The sequence below is a fragment of the Alosa pseudoharengus genome, unplaced genomic scaffold, assembly GCF_046254945.1.
Source record: "Alosa pseudoharengus isolate Yale_2024_CS ecotype anadromous, Long Island Sound unplaced genomic scaffold, YU_APseudo_1.1 YU_APseudo_1.1_scf_30, whole genome shotgun sequence".
Taxonomy (NCBI): Eukaryota; Metazoa; Chordata; class Actinopteri; order Clupeiformes; family Clupeidae; genus Alosa; species Alosa pseudoharengus.
Window position 1 is genome coordinate 1,169,892 of NW_027468719.1, and position 11,486 is coordinate 1,181,377.

At 39.8% G+C, this 11,486-nt stretch overlaps 1 protein-coding gene across 1 annotated transcript in view; it reads right to left on the reverse strand.

Annotated features, from left to right (window-relative positions):
• LOC143101174 (uncharacterized) overlaps positions 1–11,222 on the reverse strand; it is a 31,771-nt gene extending 20,549 nt beyond the window's left edge. Inside the window, exons 1-5 of the mRNA XM_076264576.1 lie at positions 11,136–11,222; positions 6,587–6,658; positions 5,665–6,333; positions 4,362–5,045; positions 2,973–3,680 (exon numbers count right to left, since the gene is read on the reverse strand). Of these exons, the coding sequence (XP_076120691.1) occupies positions 2,973–3,680; positions 4,362–5,045; positions 5,665–6,333; positions 6,587–6,653 (2,128 nt within the window). The 5' untranslated portion in view covers positions 6,654–6,658; positions 11,136–11,222. The remainder of the gene's footprint in view (positions 1–2,972; positions 3,681–4,361; positions 5,046–5,664; positions 6,334–6,586; positions 6,659–11,135) is intronic.
• Positions 11,223–11,486: the final 264 nt, after the last annotated feature.

Here is an 11,486-nt window from a genome sequence, read left to right on the forward strand (position 1 = left end):
AGTCGTTCCTCTCCGTTGCTGTGGCTGTTTATGATCCAATAAGCAAGATATCAGAAATACTTAGTAGTATAGTAGTATATTAGACTTTGCTAATAAATGCTTAGGCCCCGTTGATGCGGAATCTAAGCGGTTAGCCTTAGTATGATCTTAGTATGTGTTGTGATTGTATGACTTTACATACAGAGGTTTAAGAAACACAACAACCAGCAGCCTTAACCCTGTACAAGCACGCCATATGGTAACTGTGGCAAGGAAGAAACCTGCTCTATTGGCAGCAGTCAAATGTACAATAATCTGAACAAGTAGTCTACAAAATAATGAGTTAACTAAAGGCTCTCTTATGCAAGTATGTTTTCAGATCCCCAACATTCCGGGGAACCAGCTAAAGCGATGAAGACAGCGCTGCAACGTTGGAGGAAAGTACACATTGGTCGTAGTGTTATCCGATTGCGTCGAAGTCCAAAATCATTCAGAGTAAACATGGTCTAGTGTTATCCAATTGCGTGCAGTGAGATTTTTAAATGCATGCTTGTTGCCGCCCCTCGAGTTGGGCCATTACATTGTTCGTGGTCAGACCCTTAATCTTTCTAGATTATCAGGGTCTGGATTTTCCAGGCTAATATATAATGTTGCTATGTCATTCAGAACTTTGTAAGTAATTAACATAACCTTAAAATCAATTCTATAGGAAACAGGGAACCAGTACAGTTCAGCTAACACAGGGGTGATGTATTCTCTCTTCTTGGTCTTAGTTAAAAGTCTAGCAGCAGAGTTCTGTATGAGTTCCAATATGTTATATGTTTTTTGGGGAGACCAGTAAAACGTGCATTGCAGTAGTCTAGCCTGCTATTGATAAAGCCATTGATTCGTTTTTCCTGCATGCTGTTGAGTTAAAAAGGACCGCACTTTGGCAATGTTTCTCAGGTGGAAAATAGGCGGTCTGAGTAACTTTACTGATATGGGGCTGATATGGGACTGATACCGATGCTACCAACAGGCTTACAATGGGGGTGCCTCGGGCATCGGGCTAGCCATGCAAATAAATCACTATTTTACACCATTTACAAGCTCCACACTTCATTGATAGACTTCCGAGGGCCCTGACATTTAAAACAATACATTGAGAACTTTGAAAAAGCACAGGTAGTTTATTTACAAAACGATTTTTACAGACAGTACCTTCACAAAGTTTCCGGGCGCCGCCATCTTGAAACCTTGCGTGTCACGGGAAGTTGATTGACAAGAAAAAGGCGAAACTACAGATGTCTCGTTTTAAATATGTAACGCAGGGAACTGATGTTGTGCGCAAATTTCTTAAAATGTGCGGCGACAGGATTTCACTCATCACCGCTTCTAATATTGCTACGGTGTTCGCTGATGCGTGTGCGTAGGGGTCTGCATGTACATCCCCAACCGCCCACTGCGGTCTTCTGATGAGCGTCTGTTGTGTCGACTAGTCATAAACGCTAAGTCAAATTCAAGACTCTTTTCCTCAATGGTTCTATGTTGGAATGAGTTGCCCAGTGCTCTCCGTTATTGTGATAGTTTTAGGTCTTTTAAGAGGGGTCTATAGGCACATCTGTTCAACAGTTCATTAAGCGCTTCTTATGCGTTATAGTTTGTATAATATTGTTTTATTTTCATTAGGCTGTTGATTAATTGATTGTGTTTATTATTGATATTCTCCTTAAAGATGCCCTATGCAGGTCTGGTTATTCCTTGGCTGTTTCTGGGTTTTCGCCTGATTTGGGCTCGCATTTTTCACGACATAGCTCCCCCTGCAGCTTCGGTAGCAAGTGACCACTATGCTAAACCCCACTAGCTAGCCAGCTAGCCATCAAGAAACCAAGGTAAACACATACAGGACTCACAATAAAACGGTCGAGCAAGCATATTGTTCAAGAAACTATCAAATCACATTACAAAAACGAAGTTCACCCAAGCGTAGGCTACTTACAATTTCAACAGCAACAAAGCCAAGTCGGAGTCCGTTTTGCAGTCTTCTTAGAAACTACAATCTGACTACATTTTCGAGGCGCGTTTGGATACTTCCGCTGAGTTACATCCGGTTGTGTTCGGTCCGCGACCAGAAAGTTGCATATTCGTTTTTTCCGCGGAGAAGCACTAGGGGGAGACGAAGCACCCACCAAACGACCCAAAAAGTGTTGTAGAACCATCAGAACGACTCTCAACCTGCATAATTAAGGTCATTTGGGCTAAAATTGTTGCATAGGGCTTCTTTAATGAAGTCTTACCATGTTATTGTTTTTATATTATTGATTGAATGGACATTATTGTTTATTATTGCTTTTTTCCCTCATTTTCATTATTTATTTCATTAGGCTATTGATTGAATTGACATTGTTGTTTATTATTGCTATTCTCCTTATTAAAGTCTGACCAATATCTTCATTTATTCCCTGTTATATTGTTTTGTATTTGTATGCCGCTTTGGACAAAAGCGTAACCATAACTATAACACATACACTATCAAAATTAATTTATTCGAAGATAATATCAGTTGCAGTACCCTGAAACATTAGTAAAACAAACCATTATGTTACATAGTTAGCCTGGGTGTTCCCATGCTGCCTTGCGCGCGATTTGATTCACGCTGCTAAGGCAGCCTGGAGACCATGGAGCAAATTTTCGCCTGAGATAGGGAATGAGTTATGCACAGACGCATGTGATAGACATCCGTGGCACCCAATAAACGGATCTGGGCATTTTTTTTCAAATACGAGAAAATTAACGTTTGGTTCCCAGACCACGTCTCATTGAGAAGTGGTGGCGCTAGCCAGGCTATTACATAGTGCTAATTTCAAACTTCATTAATTTTGTTATTTCACTCAATTTACCATTGTCATAATTATTTATATATTCACAATTGTAATGTAATGCTTTATAACCTGGAGACTAAGATTGTTTGAGTCAATAAAAAGTGAGGGTTTTTCAGTACAAATACAACTCACGCTTCAGTGACTGGAGGTCTTGTCTTTGCCTCTCCACCTTCATCATTCTCTCTGTTGCTCTCTCTTCTTCTTTCTCCCTCCTCTCCTCCACTTCCTCCAGTCTCTTTCTGTCCATCTCATAGTGACGGCCTCCGTTTCCAGAGATAATTTCCTCCATCTTCTCCATCAGCTCAGTGATCTGTGTTCTGTCACCTTTGTCCTGATTGTTGAGAACATGATATCTGTTCCCACATTTCTCTACCAGATATCTGAGGTGTTCTTCACTCTCAATGTACTGCTCAATGGCTGTGTCTCCCAGCCAGTCTCCACAGGTAAACAGCACCATGGTGTGACTCCAGACTCTGTCTCTGAGAAACTCCAGATGTTCTTGGATGTTTCTAATATCATCCTGCGTGTAAGAATCATCTACTTGTACAAGCAGTAAGAGAATGTGAGGTCCTGGAGGACACAGAGACACACTAAGCAAAATCTCCTGTTTAGTGAGCTCAGGAGTGGCTTCGAGGTTGATATTCCTCCACCATCCTGGAGCCTCGATTACAGTGACCTGTCTGCCTGCTACTTCTCCCTGTCTCTTCACACACTGAGCTGTTCTTCTCTTCAGGTCAAACTCCTCTCTGCCCAGGATGGTGTTTCCTGATGAACTCTTCCCAGCATTTCTGTATCCCAGCAGCACAACTCTAAACTCTGGCCACGGGGATGAATTCCCTGCTGAAAAGAATATATACATATATTTCACATTATATGACTTTGTGGATTTTAATTAATTAATTAACCACCTTAAGTGCATACACCTTGTAAACACCACTTACAGCCCCACTGGTAAATGTTGGTGCATCTTTGGAGATACAGTTGACAGTGGCCTGACTGATGTGTAAACCTCAGTGTGTAAACTGATGTGTCTTTCTTTTTCACAAGGACTTACACCCTGTGGTGCACATGATCTAAAAAAAAATTTGAAGCTAAAAATAACAGGCAGATAAAATCTAGCCTATCAAATGTAAAGCAAATTTACAATGTTGCTACCCTGGAAAATCCAGAGTTCTTGCAAGAGCACAATTTGAATTGTCTCTGCGAGACACTCTGGCAAGGCAATGAGTAATGATGCACGTTACTTTTGTCACTTGTATTGCGGCGAGCCAATCACATTGGTGTATCTGATATAGGCCAGAGGCGAGCTAAACAGATGACAGTAGTGTTATCCAATTGCGTCGAAGTCCGGAATCAGTCAGTAAACATTGGTCGTATTGTGTTATCCAATTGCGTGCACTGAGATTTTCAAATGCTTGGTGCCGCCCCTCGAGTTGGCCCATTACATTATTCATCGGCCAGACCCTTAAGATTATTTAACTCAATAAAAATTGAGGGTTTTTCAGTACAAATATAACTTACGCTTTAGTGACTGGAGGTGTTGTCTTTGCTTCTCCACCTTCATCCGTCTTTCTGTTGCTCTCTGTTCTTCATTCCTCCTCCTCTCCTTCACTTCCTCCAGTCTCTTTCGGTCCATCTCAAAGTGACAGTTTTTGTTTCCTGCTACCATCTCATCTACTTTCTCCAGTAAGTCTGTAATCTGAGTAATGTCACCTCTATTGTTATTGTTGAGGACATGATATCTGTTCCCACATTTCTCTACTAGAGACTGCAGGGCCTCTTCACTCTCTATGTACTGCTCAATCGTTGTGTTTCCCAGCCAGTCTCCATGGGTGAACAGCACCATGGTGTGACTCCAGACAGCACCACCGAGAAGCTCTAGGTGTTCCTGAATATTTATTATTTTTTCAATTGTGAAAGAATCATCAATATCTATGACAAGTAGGACAGCATGTGGTCCTGGAGGACACAGAGACACACTGAGCACAATCTCCTGTTTAGTGAGCTCAGGAGTGTCTTTGAGGTTGCGATTATTCCACCATTCTGGAGCCTCGACTACAGTGACCTGTCTGCCTGCTACATCTCTCTGTCTCTTCACACACTGAGCTGTTCTTCTCTTCAGGTCAAACATCTCTCTGCCCAGGATGGTGTTTCCTGATGAACTCTTCCCAGATGTTCTGTGCAGCAGCAACACAATTCTGAGTTCTGGAATCCGTGCACAGTAAATGGAGAATTTAAGCAAACAACTGTGTGTATGTGTGTGTTTGTGTGTTGATTTAAATGTCTAAACACAACCTACAGGTCACAGTGCCTTGATACGATTGTTACCGTTTATACTTCTGTCTGATTTATAGAATTTGGAGACTCGTGGAGGTAAAACCTCTGATGAGGATCTAGTGAAGAGATTGGATAGCTGTCTGGACCAAAAAAAAATCTTTTTGGATGAAATGTGAAGTTCAGTATGCAAAGTTACCTCAATGATATTTCTCTTTTGTTTCCATTTATTTCACTTCAATGTATACAATTATTTAAGATCCAGATCCAAAAGTCTTCTGGAAGACTTTTTACTGAACATTTAAACTGAGTAACTTTGTTTAGAAAACACAACATAATCCTAAGTGATCTAGTATATTACAACTGTAACACTGGTACAATCCTAACAACAATCTGAATATTTCATTATCAAGTTCTAAAATATTACATTATTGCTCAGGGGTACAACAGTGAAAACTTCTGGTTACTGCATGCTAGCCCAGCTAGTTAACCACTATGCTACCACTGCCCCAATATCATTTATACAAATTAATTGTTACATTTAACTCACCCTGTCTCTGGATTTTTCTCTCCTCTGCTCTCCTCTCTTCTTCTGTCCTCTTCTCTTCAACCTTCTGTAATATTTCTCTGTTTATTTCATAGTGACGGCCACTGTTTCCTGCCACCATCTCTTCTATCTTCTCCAGCAGCTCTGTGATTTGCGTATCATCCTTAATCTTGATGTTAAGGACATGATATCTATTCCCACATTTATCTACAAGCCACTGGAACATTCCCCCTTTAACATCAAAGGCTTTCTCTTCTGCAGGAGTCTCCTGAATGAACAGAACTAGAGAGTGTTTCCAGGCTCCATGGCCCAGAAGACTCAGGTGGTTTGATGTGGCATTTCTCTCTGCCTCTGTGAAGGTCATGTTCTCATGGATGACCAGCAGAAAAGCATGAGGTCCTGGAGGACACAGAGTCACACTGACAACAATCTCCTGTTTCAGGAGGTTAGGAGAATCCATAGAAATATTGAGATCATAATCCTTCCATCCTGGAGTGTCCACCACAGTGACCTGTCTCCCTGCTACCTCTCCCTGTCTCTTCACACACTGCAGTGTTCTCACATCAGGGTCAAACTCCTCTCTGCCCAGGATGGTGTTTCCTGCTGAACTCTTCCCAGCTTCTCTGTTCCCCAGCAGCACAATCCTCAATTCGGAGAGATGGGGGATATCACCTGGTCATGAGACAACACAGGGAGACAACATACACTGTCAAGCTTTCAGGAAACACTTGAGCTCCCCAGACATATTTGAAAAATAGTGATGAAATAATAATAGATTGCCGTACAAATTATTCATGACACAGGAAAATAACTTAAGAAATATTTAAGCATACTTCCCATTAGGGTATCAGAGTGATGTACATGTTCCATTAGGGTATCAGAGTGATGGACATGTTCCATTAGGGTATCAGAGTGATGGACTCACCAGTAGATGATCCCCCTGCAGCCATCTCTTCAGTTTTACTCAGATCACTCAGATGTCCTGACCGCATTCACACTAAAAGAGGACAACATGGCAGGATAATAGTATTTAATAGTTATGGGTAGCATTTGTCACAACCAGCATTCAAAATGCAGGCCAAATTCAAAATATTTCGGAGTGGTGTCTCCCCCACCCCATACTGCCCTCCCTCATAGCTGCAGACAGGTTGCACTAAATATTTTACACTTATTAATTTAGCAGACTTACAAAAATGAGTAATAACATTCAAGCTACAGTGTAGAGGAGACCGTAGGTAGGAATTAATACGGCATCATTGATTACCATTACTAGAGGATGAGAGTGCAGACGTTATGATTACTTATCAAAGAGCAGTAGAAGGAAACAGTGGTAGAAGAAGAAGGAAGTATCACCCAACTACAGAAAGCATACTTTCTTATATTGCTAGAAATTGTGAGTTTACCAGAAAAGCACATTGGTAAGTCTCTTTGTAGTTTACTAACAACAATACCAACTAGATTGTTTTTATCTTCATATAAGATTAATAACATTTGGTTAGATAAGCAGTTTTTGCAGTGTTCATATTTTAGAACCCCAAATCAGAAAAAGTTGGGACGTTGTATAAAATGCAAATAAAACAGAATATATGATAATACACAAGTCTTATTTAAACCCATATTTAGCAGCAAGAAAGGACACAGACAACATATAAAATGTTGAAAATGAAAATGTGAACTATTTCATGCAAAATATATGTTCATTTTCAATGTGATGCCAGCAACATGTTTCAAAAAAAGTTGGGACAGGGAATGTTTACCACTGTGCTGCCTCACCTATTAGTTATATACCTCATTTAATTCTGTAAATGTTTAGGAACTGAGGAGACCAGTTGCTAGAGTTTTAAGATTGAAATGTTGTCCCAGTACTCCCCGATATAGGATTTCAGTTGCTCAACAATATGGGGTATTCTTAGTCATGTTTTTCATTCCATTATACAGCTAATTTGACAAATCTGGGGCCTCATTTATAAAAGTGTTGCGTAGAAACCATCCTTCATTTGATCTTAGATAATTTCTGAAATGATCGTATGTGTGATTCAGAGAAAATACGCACAAACACGTGCATATGCCACCCTTCCAGATGTGCCCATTATAAATCACAAATGAACGTCAACTTGTGCGCAGCCGGATGGTTTTAGGTCTCCGCCTTGTAAACACCCCCTCATCAATATCATTAGCATATGTTTAAATAAAATCAATGGCCTAAAAGCTGTAGCCTATGTAAAAGTATTGAAAACATTGTATAGGCCTAGCCTATGCCATCTGATGTTAACTAGCCTATATGCATCAGTTCGAATAGCTTAACTAATTATGTTTTTTCCAGCAAAGCTTTCTGGAAAGAGATCGCATCCATGTCCATTGTCCTCTGCTCGCTTTTATTCCTTTTGCTTACAGTAATGTGAATAATCAACATTTAGTATGTTTAGGCCAGTGATCCCCAAACTACGGCCCGCGGGCCGGATATGGCCCGCCACCTGATTGTGGGTGCCCCCCCCAAAACATGTCTGTGGTATATAGCATCTGGCCCGCATGGGAGTACGACATCGTCAAACTATAACCTCCGTAATTTCTCCCATTCATTCTCTATGGCAAATCTTAACAGTACACATGTAATACTCTTTTTGTCCACTGGTGATTGTTTTGGCGCTGTTTTGCGTTTGCCATCGAAAACTGAATGAAATGTAGGCCTACCTGCAAACAATGTAAGAGGCCTATGCTGACTGCATCAGTGCTCAAAGTATTCTACAAGTTTATCAATTAATTGTTAATAACTAACTAACTTCTAGCCTATTCAAGTCATAAGTTCTCATCAGGTGAGTGAAAGTGGTCATTTCAGATGTTTTTGCCAGCACTTCATAAAACTCTCATAGTTTTAGAACTTCAAATTATTTGTAGGATTATTGCTTGTTCACAAATTGAGCTGTGTATGCAAAGACACAGAGTTCAGAGTTCACACATTTTGAATAAAATACACTTTTGGGACTCCCTGCTAATACTTTTGGGAATGCTATTTTTGTATTAGTATTATTTCATTTGAGCTACATTTTACACTGATATGGCATGATTCCAATATAAACACAGATAATGGTATTAAATTGCAGTAGACTATGATTAAATGTAATGGAATATTCCACTAAGGTAGACTGCTGTTGTTCACAGCACTAAGCTATTTACGGTTACTAATATACTCCGAGTCTCTGGCCCTCTCTTAGAGCCAGGCATAGTGAGCTGGTCCTCAGAAGAAAAAGTTTGGGGACCACTGGTTTTGGCCTACTCTGTAGAAAAAAAATTGGGTAGGCCTACCTTATTAAGGAAAGACCTCTAGGCCTACAGCATAATCCTGTAGGCTAGGCTACTGTACGTTTCCAATATGACCCAGGGTAATATGCTGATTTAGCCTATAAAACAGAGGACTTAATTATAAGCGTGATAGGTCATTATTCATTCATTCTGCATATCTTTGCGATCGTTTTCTTTCAATAATGTCCAATGGCTTAAACATTGTCCTTTATTGTTTGCTTTAGGCCTACCTTTATATTTTAGCCTACATAATCCAACTCACGTGTTGTCATCTGATCTTGGGCAATGCCAGTCAAAAAAAAGCAAACATGCAAACACGCTCTGCACATCTTTATGCAACTCTGCCGCAACACTAAATATGAAGATGCCCTGCTTTCAGAGGATAAGTTCCGTCCCTTGGTTGTGTAGGCTATATATGATATAAAATATCTATAGCCTACATTGAATAGCTTACATACAAATATTACCTTTCTGTTACAGAGCTGGGAATAGGCCTATGAGCACAAATTAGGATGTAGTGGAGGCTAAACGCGAGTAAATGCAGTTTATCCACCTCTGAAATTTCAGAAATAGAGTTTAGGCCTACCCACCTCTTATTAGAGTTTATCCACCTCTCAAAAGAGCTTATTCACTTTTAACATTCAAAACTGTATTATCCAATACTATCCTATATCCCCAATATTGTACAATAACCTCCACCATTATCAAACATGTTCTGAATGCCTTTTTAAAAATCCGATAGGACTACCGCATGGCGCAGTCCACCTCACCGAGATTGCAGAATTCATAGTTCACCCACCTCTTATTTTACCACTACTTCCCTGGCACAAATGTACTTTTCCTCTACTAATCGAGGGCAATTGGACATTTCAAAAACTGCAGCCAAAATTGTATTGAGGCATGATACAGAAAATACCACTGTCTTATCTGGGCCTAAAAGGGATGGATGTAACATGGAAAAAAGTCCCGTGGTTAGACCAATCAAAATTTGCCATTCTTTTTTGGAAATCATGGACTCATTTGGGCTAAAGAGAAAAGGGCCTATCCAAGTATCCAACCTAATCGAATATACTCAATACATCGCAGCTCAATGCCACCCAGATTAAACAGGTAACATCACACACTATCAGAAGTAGGTGGAAGATACAATTGAGTGTCATCTGCATAACAGTGACACCGCCAATTTTATTTCTTAAAGATGGAGTTGAGGGGAGGACATATATAATGAAAATATAAATGGAACCTTGGGGGACAGAGACAGCAGAGGATGAAGAACAGCTTCCCATTCTGACTGAGACAATTCTATCACTCAAATAGGATGTGAACCATTTGTGAACCATTTCAACACTGGGCCCTGTACACCAACCAACTTCATCCTCCAATCGTATGCTGTCAGATGCTGTGTTAAGATCAAAAAAGACTAAGAGGGCATAAGAACCAGGAGCAATTGAGAGAGGGATATCATTGTGATCTTTCAGCAGGGCTGATTCACGAGGGAGGAATCAGAATCTTTGGGTGAGATGTGACATTTTACATTATCAAATACAATCAGAAAATGGGTCTCATTCCACCTTCCGTTTGTATTGTCAAAACAAAGAACAAAAGTTTTTATAATGTGAGGCAAATGCTTGCTTTAAAGATGTGTTTATTACATTTTGAATGTTGTGCGTAATTTTGCTGGAGATTTGCATTGCAACAGTTTTTTAAAAAATGTGTGTAAGCTACAGCAAGCTGAAAATGTGTGTAAACTCTGTGTAAAAAACTGCAATACAAAAGGTTAATGTATTGGAATGATCATATTATCATTCTACTATTTTTGTACCTTTATTAGGAACTATGAATGCTTTTTGACCTCAGCCAAATCGGTGTTTCCTGATTGAAGGCGTTAACTTTTGTATGTCTTCCTGCTTGAATTAATAGCTGTTGATTGCTTATGCTTATATTGCTTCATGTTTGTACTAGCACTGTGATGTTTTACTGTGTATGGTAGCCTATTAGCACGTTGATGTTGGTTTTTTTTACTATATTTAAAAAAAAAAAAAACTCTATTGAATCATCCTTCCAACATTTGGTAACCGTAAGAACTCTAATTCTAAAATAACCTAATGTACTTGTCAGTGATAGCCTATAGTGTAGCCTTCACACCATAGCCTATATAAAATATATTATCTTACCTTCACTTTATCGTTCATTCCCCTGAGTTTCAAATTCCAAAGAAGCGTTAAAAAAAGTCTCACATACACCAGAGTAGCCTACTTCTGTCTGCAGTGCACTTCCTCTGTTCCAGTAAAGCATGACGCTGGTATCATGTTTTGATTGGACGCATTCTTTACAGTCACATGATGAGTATGGACATGTTCTGTATCTGCCCTGAACCCCCACATGTCTCAATCACACATTTCCTTCCTCAAACACATTCAAATACAGACGCACACACACACAGGCCAATTCCAATGCTTCAAAATCGGAAGCAGCTAGCCTAGCTTTGTTTTAAAAAGAAAAAAAACAGCTTAGTCTGGTATTTT